At 42.7% G+C, this 11,343-nt stretch overlaps 1 protein-coding gene across 1 annotated transcript; it reads left to right on the forward strand.

Annotated features, from left to right (window-relative positions):
• Nucleotides 1-2,652: 2,652 nt before the first annotated feature.
• On the forward strand, nucleotides 2,653-3,354 carry LOC136426678 (tumor necrosis factor-inducible gene 6 protein-like). The gene is made up of 2 exons (XM_066415437.1): nucleotides 2,653-2,846; nucleotides 3,246-3,354. Exons 1-2 carry the CDS (start codon nucleotides 2,665-2,667, stop codon nucleotides 3,340-3,342), a joined length of 279 nt encoding a protein of 92 aa, XP_066271534.1. The 5' UTR covers nucleotides 2,653-2,664; the 3' UTR covers nucleotides 3,343-3,354.
• The last annotated feature ends 7,989 nt before the right edge of the window (nucleotides 3,355-11,343 follow it).

The following is an 11,343-nucleotide window of genomic DNA, read 5'->3' on the forward strand; positions in this document are numbered from 1 at the left end:
TGGTTGCCAGAGCAGCGGGCCCTTTACAGAGCGGGGAGTTTGAAAAACTTTTAAATTAAAAGTTTCTACATACATGCTTGGAGAATAGCGTTTGTCTGTGTTGACAGAAGCACTTCATGGTCTATAGATTGCTTGAAAGGCTAATATTCCATATGTATAGGTTATATAACGTACCCTTTCAAACGGACGAAACAGATCAAGACACCAAGTTCTCCCAACTTCACACCACCAGATTGGTCTGCACCAGTCGTGGGCAGGTCCATAATCCATGTTTATCACTATATGAAGGGTAGAGGGATTTCCACAAGCTGTTTGCTGTGACGGATCTGACGAAGGCAGTGAGTACAAACACACGATCAAGGATTATCTCAACAATCTCTTCCTTGAAGTAATGAACAATAAAGTAGATCAAGGTCTGCCAAAACAACGTCGCAGGCAATTGGCGGTTGTTTTTACAGCTGCAAGTTGATACTGCGTGCACAGCGGGCTTAGGGCACTCTCGTCTGCCCGGCTGCCATGGCGGCGCGGCCTCTCCCTCCACGTCCGGGCTCTCCCGCCCGTCCTGCTGCCATGGCGCGGCGGGCTCCTGACCTTCCCGTCCGGAACCTTCGGGCAGACCGAAACAACGCCCCCGGACTCAGCGGACCGCAGGACACCAGGCCAAAGGCGACCATCGGAGGCCGACAGGTAGAAGACGTCATCAACCAGCTGCACGCCAATCACTTTTACAATCCATGTACAGGTCGGTGCTGTATTCATGGTGAAACACACTATTTTGAGATTGCACTGGTTTCTCACAGATTGCCCTTAAACTCCATTTTTCACACCATCCTGCTAGTAGCCTCTAGGGGTCCCAGTCTCTAGGGGTCGGCTTAGGGGTGTTTTACCGGGCCCACTCTGCTTTATTGAACCGTTTCTGTCAGCCTACCTTCTTAGCTGCCATGTAGAATTTCGCAGATGTCTACTTTAACTGCCATAGAGAGTCCACCGCCACACGAGGGGGCGAACTAATCTAATCCAAGGCCGTAAACCGACCCCCGAGCGGACTAAGCCGTCTGGGCGGGCAGCATCACTCCCAGCGCCGTAGACATATCGGGGAGCCCCCGATGATATGGTTTCCAGGCTATCCTTAGCTAGCACAGCCCCTACAATACAGGAGTTTTTACAGTTTGAGCAATACATGAATTGCAAACACACAAAAAATACGTATAAGGAGTATTGAATAATACATTGGTAGCAAGACAGTTTATCAATGTATTTAAGTAGCTACACAAAAATTCAACTGTCAGCAAAGTGGCAATGTCGTTGTAGACTGTTCCTTCCAACAACAGATTTTGTTTACACTATGTGATGATCATGTTGCTGACAAAACTGTGCGATTCGCTGTGAATATAGTCAAGATACATGTCTCTGTAACTACCACTGCATATTTCAGACTATCCAGGCCTAGAAAATGGCTGGCGTGGACGAGTACGTACTTTTCTGTCATTCCCCCGGCTGGTCAGCGTTGTCAAGACGACCGTCGTCATGGTAGTGTTGATGACGTCTCTCACACTCATTCTGGTGCAGGTCTCCACCCCAGAACCGGATTTTGAGGCGGTGAGTTTTTTTATGGCTTCTGTGCATCTTTTAACATTCATATGATAACCTGAGTGAATTCTACTTAATGACAAAAGTTGCCTTGTCGTACGTTCATTAGCAAAGTTTCCATATATCAAATCTTAGCCTTGAAATTAAATCGGTTTATCAACAAATGAGCTTTCCAGACCAGATACTTACTGTCAAACGCTTGTGTTTTTGCTTGGTTATAGGTTGTACAATTTGTAACATGTAGCGAAAGAACTTTGTGCCATGCAGCGAAACAACTTATGTCATGTAGCGAAACGACTGTAGAGAACTGACAATGTAGCGAAACAACCGGTTACCTTTTGCTTACTTTCGCTACAGCTTGTCAGCCAATCAGCACTGGTCGGCCGCCTTCAGAACCAAGTGTTGCTCCTCGAAAAACGTCTCGAAAACCGCGAAGCTATTCCCGGCAGTCTTGAGAAAAACCGATCAGCATTCTTCAGTCGTCTAGAAAACAAAGTCTCGACCCTCGAGGGACACAGCAAGACCCGATCAGCACTGGTCAGCCGTCTGGAGGACCAAGTATCGTCCCTTGAGGAACGTCTCGACAAGGAACACGTCGTCCGTCTGGGGCTGCCAAATCCCACACACACGAACCTGTCGGCTGAGTTTTGCAATAAAGCAGGTTGGTGGAAAAGTCCAAAAAAGTGTACTAACACAAACACAATAGAACACCCAAAACAAGAAGAAACTTGATATGGAGCACTTATGTGACTATGTGTACACCTGTAGGCACGATTAATTTTTGGTAACAAATATACCATAAATTTACAGTCTTTGAGCAGTGAATCTCCTGTCACGAACTTACGTGGCTCTATATTTAGATGCATAGATATACAAATCAAATGTACCTGGCGTCTTCAAGTCATTACCATCCAGTAATTATAAGAGTATATATGTACTAGCAATTAGCCTACGGGCAAGAACAAGTAATACACTTCTGTATATAGTAATAATTTGCGACCTTATTGGTAGCTTCGTTATTTCCCTAATGTGTTTATCATTTCGTCCTTGCCTTTTGCAGGGCAGGTTTTCCACATGGAGTCGCCAATCGGCAAGTATGAGTATGGCTTTGATGACGCTCGCCAGGCATGCGCAGAGAAGGGAGCCGTCCTGGCGTCCCTTGCCCAGCTGTACCAGGATCCGCCGGACGGGTTCTGGGTGTGCAGGTGCGGATGGATGTCGGACGCCAGGGCTGGTTTCGTCATGCACAAGGCCAGGTAAGTAAGAAGGACAAACTTATGCAAGAGATCACGACCTCTAGAGGTCGGAGGTCATAGAACCTTGTGTTACGGCGGCCATCTTGTCTCCACTGTACTCTTGTTTAGCTTTGATCATTAAAAGTGCTCGCGTGAATCGCGTGTATCGTGGACTTGCCATACTTATCAAAGCCATTGACAAACAGCTGTCACATTGGTCTTTATTCATCTATTTATTTATCTATTTATTGGTTCAGCATGTGATTACAGTGTACATACCAGGGTTGCCCAACTAGCCGGAGGCTATTTCTAAGGGCAAACCCTGGTCATTACGTTAAACACACAATCAGTAAGGTTAAAAGTTAACATTCATATATACATTGCACACCCTGCTTATCTGTGTGCTGTGCTTTCTTAAAGGCCAGCCTGTCATAATAAGGAAGGGTTTTACCTGTGCACCCACCTCAAGAAATGGAACGCCTGGTGCTTCTGCCCCGCCGCCACTGGCCACGACTGATGCGGTGCGGAGGGTTGTCAGCAGCACTTGGAGTGGTCACGGCTACGTAGTTGCAAGTAGTTGCAACAGTATCAGCACTTGCCACAGTGTGGCAGATGCCGTGTAGGGTTTTACTTTTGTATCAGAATTTTTTTAGTGCCACAATGTAAATTAATGACAATGGATGGATGGATGGATGGATGGATGAGTGGGTGGGTGGGTGAATGGATGGATGGATGGATGGATGGATGGTTGGATGGATGGATGGATGGATGGGTGAATGGATGGAAGGATGGGTGAATGGATGGATGGATGGATGGATAGATGGAGGATGGATGGATGGGTAGATGGATGGATGGATGGATAGATGGAGGATGGATGGATGGATGGATGGATAGATGGAGGATGGATGGATGGTTGGATGGATGGATGGATGGGTGGATGGGCAGATGGATGGATGGATGGATGGATGGATGGATGGATGGTTGGATGGATGGATGGATGGGCAGATGGATGGAGGATGGATGGATGGATGGATGGATGGATGGACATAAGCATGGGTGAGCAGGATCAGCAGCACTTGAAGTGGTTACGGCTACGTACTACAAGTAGTTGCTATACATAATACTTTCCACAATGTTGCAGATGTCATGTGGTGTTTTGATTATATATTAAAGTTTTGTTGCACCACAATATAAAGAAAATGTATGAGCATGCGTCTGTATAAATGAGGGTCATAGTCTATCTACACCTTCAGACTTCCTGACTGAGCAAGTACCACAGATGTTAGAACTGGTCCAAAAAATGTCTGGGAAACTATAAACAGATGCTCTTCATCGATGAATGAATGGAAGACCTTTATTGTACATTAATGCTCTTACAGACTGAGTGCAAGTCATCGTGATAACGCAGCCTAAGTACAATCACAGTGATCCTGATTTCATTGTCTTCTTCAAAAGAGTTGACAAGCTTTGATACAAATGATATGAGCTGTAACGTTATTCTGTTATTTTCCTGTTGTAAACATGTATATTATACATTTGTGCGCCCGATATCATTTTTGTTGTTACCTGAGTGTCGACCTTAGTCATCAGTAGCAGATCAAGAACGTAATTTACTATATGGATTACAAAGACAGCTTCACTGTTCATGGCAATAGAGCTGCTTATAGCTGTCTATGGAACCTTTCACAAAGTTGTAGTTTTGAAAAATGTGCTTGTAAGATGTATCATCTGGATGCATATGTGCTGGTCATTTGTGTAATACGAGTTTTAAAAGGGAAATATTAGTGTGCATGTTTCCGTGTTAGTCCTATCATGCCAAAATTGTAAAAAAAAACTTACTCTCCAAGCAGAGCATGGGTTTCGGCTGTTTTTTTACGTGTTTTTAGGCTTTTTTGTCGGGCTTTCTACTTTGTCATCTTTTTTTTGTATAGCTATTCAATAAAAAGATGACAAAGTAGAAAGCCCGACAAAAACGCTTAAAAACACGTCAAAAACCAGCCGAAATCCATGCTCTGCTTGGGGAGTAAAAAAAAAAAACTGTCTCATGCAGAAACATGTAGATGTACTGAAGCCAGACATACTTTATGCTTTGAACCATGCGTGCTGTGAGTGAAGACGGCGTTTCTGAGACGAAATAAAGAGTAGTTTTCTCTTTTTACCTTCCAGTGTTCTTTGTCTGTGCCGCCTGGGGATGAGATTTTTAAATCTTTCTAAACTGTTTCGGTCCTTGAAGAAAGGGTATTTAGTATGGGCTGAATATTGTTTCCATGTGTACTTAAGACAATATTTTTCGACTGGATTGACAAATGACAAATACTACAGTATAAAGATGGCTTTTGCGGCGTCACGATTCGTGCCCGTCACGTTCCGTGCTTTTTCCAGGCACAGAACGTGACATAGCACGACTGTCACAGACTGTGCCCGGAAGCGCTGTCAACCACTATGACTGGCGGGACAGTGATGTAACTATTCACTTTCGACTGGATTGACAAATGAGAAACACTACAGTATAAAGATGGCTTTGTTAGACATCGTTCCTATCTAGAAGTCTTTCCCAATTTTTTTTTGTTATTTTGTTTTTTTTAATGTCGGGTTTGTTGATAACAAAGACACAAAGACTCTAATTTCTCCCCAACTTTACAACAAATTAGTCTGCACCAAATGCCAATCAATCTTTCATCATTCTGTTTGTTCTACCGACATCGTTGTTTACAGATACGACTTCAAAGACCCTGCCACAAAATTGATTAATCAAGTTGCATTCAAAAGTACAATACTGAGAAAAATTGAGTACTGTATTTCTTATAGCTTTACATTACATTCTGTTTGTGCTACCGAAATTGTTTACAGATACGACTTCAAAGACCCTGTCACAAAACTGATTAATCAAGTTGCATTCAAAAGTACAATACTGAGAAAAATTGAGTTCTGTATTTCTTATAACGTTACATTACATTCTGTTTGTGCTACCGAAATTATTTACAGATACGACTTCAAAGACCCTGTCACAAAATTGATTAATCAAGTTGCATTCAAAAGTACAATACTGAGAAAAATGGAGTATTTCTTATAACGTTACATTACTTTTCAATCATTCGGTTTGTTCCAACGAAAGTGTCAACAGATATCTTAAAAGACTCTGTCACAAAATTGATCAATTAAGTTGCATTCAAAAGGCTTAAAAGTGCTTTCTAGTGTTGGATCACCCGAGACTATCTATGATTAATTCATTTAACGCAGTAAAATACTGCGTGTACAGACTGTTGATCCGCATGATCTGTGAGTGTAGCAGTGTATTCCAAACATTTTGCAGTAATAGTCAAGTTAGAATGTCGAAAAGCAGAATAGAACTTGGCGTAGAACGGATATCTACTGCTACGATCATCAGTCGAGACAAACAACCAAGTTCTACTGATACTCTAACCAGCATCAGTATTCTTCTGCACTCGTTGTGAAAGACAAACACACGCGTGCACCTTTTCTTTTGTTTGTCAGTAAAACTTCGTTGTCAATTGTAGTTGATTAAACAAGAGTCTAAATGACAGATAAATAATCACCACTTCATTATCTACCGATTGGTGTTTATTTGTGGCGTTTTTAATGCCAATATTGTATCGTTATTGCACAATAAAAAAGATTCACCACAACAACAGGAAATTATGTATTCTTTGATGTGTCAAACACGCATGCAGTGGTCACCAAAGTTGGTGAAGCATAACTAGCAAAATAAGATATTAAGCATCAATAGTACAAGGTCACTAAGATAGCCCGTTTGTGAATTAAGCACCACAATAGCTTAACAATGCAGTGAAGAGTCATACTCCCTTCGCAAAGTATCCACGTGTACTTTCTGTGATGTTAGTTTTACGTTACCGACGACCAAAGAAGTCAAGTTCTCCCAAACTACACAACAGATTGGTCTGCACCAGTCGTGGGTGTGCGCAAATCTCAATGTTTATCAATATCTACAGAAGGAGAGAAGGCGGATTTCCACAGGCTGTTTGCTGTGTCACATCTGACGGAGGCATCGAGAACAAACACACGTTCAGAGATCATCCACGGATGTAAGGAAAAATATTTAAAATCCAAATTCTCTTATCTAAGGTCTTATGTAAAGCCTACCAAAGCAACGTCGCAGACTATTATCGGTTGTTTTTATAGCAGTTGAGAACGGGGGGTTGAGCACCTGGCATTCAGTAAGTCTTGCGACGATGCCTCGACGGCCTCAGAACAGTCCCGTCCGTCCTGCTGCCATGGCGCGGCGGGCTCTGGGCACCCCTGGCCAGGAGGTGACAGTAGATGTCCAAGAATTCGTCAATCAGCTACACTGCAATTCTATGTTCGACTCCGGAAGCTCTTCAGGTCAGTACTAGTGTTATGATGTCTACAAAGATTGTCTTCAAAATGTTTTGATGTTGTTGAAAGAATAGGAAGAATATTCTAAATGGCCGTTGCAGGTTACTCAATCATAGAAGATGGCAAAGAAGTAGACGTGCAGAAGTCCAGTAGTACAGGAATCCAGCTGTATAACGACCCTAATTAATGCACAAATAGGTCGTTTTGTACTAGCATGAATGTTCATATGAGTTGGTAAATTACATAATGAGCAATTAACTGTTCTCTCAATATTTTCGACCGGATATCTCAGCCATCTAACCACAGGACATTGTGACTTTAAAGGGCAAATGTTGATTTAAAACCTGTGTAAATCACCACCTTAGTGACACTTGCCAGCGGTGACAAGGACCACAATGTCACGGCGAAAGGCATAGAAAAAAAAGGGCCCTGATGGCACACCAACCTTTTGTCAAACGGGACGGGGGTGGTACCGACTTTCGACGAACTTTAACCCAGGGCTGACGTCACACGTGTCTACATCTTGTTTTTTCTTGTTGTTGAACGAAAAAGAAGCATAATGTAGATGGACCTCCTATGTTGCAGGAAACGAAGTCATGAAAGATGGTTGGTGCATCCGGGCACGGGATTTTCTGTCCTATTCCCGCCTTGCCAACGTTGTCAAGACGACTGTTGTCATGGCAGCGTTGATAACATCGCTGACACTCATCAAGGTGCATATCAACACTCCAAATCCGGATTTTGATGTGGTGAGCCTCTTTTAGCGTCTAGTATCTTTCTAATTGTGCATTCTTTATATGTTGTATGTTTTGTGGTTTCCTTGTTTTATGTGAGGCATAGACAACCAGCCTACGCTGTCGTGATTGCCCTTGTAATGTTTTGCATCATGTTAACCAATAAAGGACAGCCGACTGTCGATTCTTGAGGAACGTCTCGATAACCGATCAGCACGCATCTACCGTCTGGAGGGCCAAGTGTCGACCCTTGAGGATCGGCTGGCAAACCAAACACTTGCCAAGTGCAAAGAAGCGCAGAACCCAGGTGTGTAAATACAGTTTAGCTTCACAGTACAAAACAAGAGTTGGGAGACCTCATATCTCTATGAAAGATTTTGATTATGCAAATGACTTCTACATTTACATAATCTATGCTTGGCCATGTGCACCTTTAAATGACTTAAATAGGTCGCAATGTTAACAGTCCAATCACTTACCACTTAGAAGAATCGTGGCACTTTTGCATTGATTATGCAAATTAGGAATCTATTGCATAATTGGTATCTGTTAATGTTCCATAAACTACATGTGTTACATGTATCTTAGTCCTATAATGGAGAACACAGCAAATATAGATTTTCCTCATCAATTATGCAAAATAAGTCCCAATTTGCATAATTTGCACTTCAGTATGTAAATCTCTGTCTAAGCTACCTGCATGCTAGATATCACGGAAATCCGTCGTTCCTTTTTTGTTATTTTCCTTGGAAGATCTTTGACAAAAACGCTCCTGCAGTTCTAGGCAAGCTGCTATGGGGCCCAAATCTACACCACTTCTTCTTTACATCACAAGCTATCTACCACTAGAAAATCAAGTCCATAGCACGTCCAGGTCAAAAGAAACGAAAAATTGAATTTCTGCTGCAGTACCAAGGTCACATACTAGGGGACCCTCGACCTTGACCTTCGACTTCCAACACCTACCCACATACCAAATATCATCTTAATCCAGCCAGAGGTTCTTCAGTTATTCTGACTACAAAAATCCGGAAACACAAACACATAGACAGACACACACACGGGCACACCCAAAACAATATCTCCATTTTTCATGGAGATGATAATTACCATGAAAAAGCACACATTACCATCATGTCTAAGATATGTTGCCATCAACAAGCTTCTCGCCCTCGGGGTGCGTCGATCCATCATCCCTTGGATTTGCTCCTTCCTGACAAGCCGGCAACAACGTGTCAAGTATCATGGAACTCTTTCTGAATGGGAAACACTGTCATGCGGAGTACCACAAGGAACTAAGTTAGGCCCTCTCGTATTCCTGGCCCTCATCAATGACGCTGTTCCGGTTGAAGAAGGGTCGGCGAATGGCTGGAAATACGTTGACGACATGTCGTTGGCCGAACCCAGACCCAGAACTCTTCCTTCTACAATGCAAAGGGACGTTGATGGACTTGTGCGCTGGACTGAATCTAATCACATGCAACTTAATCCAGTGAAATGTAAAGTAATGGTGATATGTTTTATGAGAAATCCACCCCCACCTCCACAGTTGTATGTATGACCATCAGAGTTGGAATTAGTGCAGTTTGCTAGAGTTCTAGGTGTAATCCTGCAAGCCGATCTCAAGTGGTCCACTCATGTAAACTCGATAGTGAGCAAAGCTAACCGTAGGCTTTATCTGGTACGTGTCCTAAAGAAACATGGACTTGTTAACTATGACTTAACGCTTATTTTCTGTGGTTTTGTAAGACCATTGTTAGAGTATGCTTGCCCTGTGTGGCATCCTGGTCTCACTACTCTCCAGTCAAACCACATAGAAGCTGTACAAAAGAGGGCGTGCCGAATGATTCTAGGTAAAAACTATGTAAGCTACGACAGAGCATTAGAACAGCTGTCACTCACTCCCCTGTACCTGAGACGCCGTAATCTATGCATGAAATTTGCACTGTCGGTCTCTAAGTCCCCCACCTTCTCTAGTTGGCTCCCTCCGAAACGGGGAAGCGTTCATGGTAGGGATCTAAGGTCAAAGGACAAATTCACACCGTTCAGCTGCAGAACTTCCAGATTTAAGAACACCACATTACCTTTTACCGTAGAGTTATTGAATGAATTGTAGTTCTTGACTCAAGTGTATATATATAGTTTTTAAATATGTTGAGTTATGGTAAAACTTGTATGAGCAATTGAATGTTTTATCCCATACCCCAATTCAGCCGGGAGAGGCTGCAACGGTATGTGTATGCAACTGTTTGCAAATAAAACCAGTCATTACCATTACATTATATAAGATATTTGAGTGTTCGGTTGGTTGGTTGGTTCGTTAGAAATGACTTCATAGTGAACGTATCGTCGTCGATACTATCGTGTTTGCCGCTACTCATTGAACATGTCGAAGTAGTTTTACATGTAACATGTATTAGAAGCAGGTGTTGTTTTCTTTGCAGAGAACATCTTTCACCTGGAGTCACCAAATGGCACTTACAAATACGAATTCGACGAAGCTCACAAAGCATGCGCAGAGAAGGGAGCCGTCCTGGCGTCCTATGACCAGCTGTACAAGGCCTGGCAGAAAGGGTTGGAGTACTGCGCATGCGGCTGGCTGTCGGACGGGACCGCTGGCTTTCCCATGCAGACGGCCAGGTAAGTGTACGGATTTATATGGAAGATTATAGCATGAAGATAACAACAAATATATATATAACACATTCATTCATTCATTCATTCAAGGTGTGTATCATGAAAGACCTTAGAAAACGTAAGCGTAGTATTTCCAAAGAGCTCCGTTGATCCGTTTGTTCTGTTTTATCAAAGGCCGGGCTGCGACAATCGGAAAGGCCTCATCAAATGTGGCTTCCGCCCGACCCGGAACGCCTGGTGCATCCGCTACTCCTGTCGTGACGACTGATCAGCCACAGAGAGCGGAATTAGCAGCACTAGTAATAGCTGAATGGTACAGATATATGTGAAATACTTGATACAGTGTGGCAGTGCCCATGTAACACTCAAATGCACAATCATGCACACCACACATTTAGGACTCCAATAATAGTAGTGAAGTATCATATGTATGTACTATCACTAATGGAGGTCTTTCTAACAATAAATAATAAACAATAAAATGTTATAGAGAGAGACCATCAGATTACTTACAGCAAGCTACTAACAGCAAGACAATGTAAAGTTTATATGTTAACCAAAATGCATCATCTTCGTAATATAGGGAACCATGCAGGCTTTTGCCGAAGAGATCTGGAATTGTTTTTACCGTTTTCAGTTGACCGCTTGGACTGTGAGTGTAACAGTGTATTCCAAACGTTTTGCAGTGATAGCCAAGTTAGAATGTCGAAACGCATTATAGAACTTGGAACAAAACTGACATCTTTAAGATAAGATAAAGGTTCTACTACTACTACTACTACATCTTCTGT

This window comes from Branchiostoma lanceolatum, chromosome 2 (assembly GCF_035083965.1).
Source record: "Branchiostoma lanceolatum isolate klBraLanc5 chromosome 2, klBraLanc5.hap2, whole genome shotgun sequence".
In the NCBI taxonomy this organism is placed as follows: domain Eukaryota; kingdom Metazoa; phylum Chordata; class Leptocardii; order Amphioxiformes; family Branchiostomatidae; genus Branchiostoma; species Branchiostoma lanceolatum.

Excerpts from the sequence above, each read along its gene's own strand:
- LOC136426678 (XM_066415437.1), top strand. The coding sequence starts at position 2,665 with ATGGAGTCGCCAATCGGCAAGTATGAGTATGGCTTTGATGACGCTCGC. Across the intron at positions 2,847-3,245 it reads TTCGTCATGCACAAGGCCAG|GCCAGCCTGTCATAATAAGG; the intron begins GTAAGTAAGAAG and ends GCTTTCTTAAAG.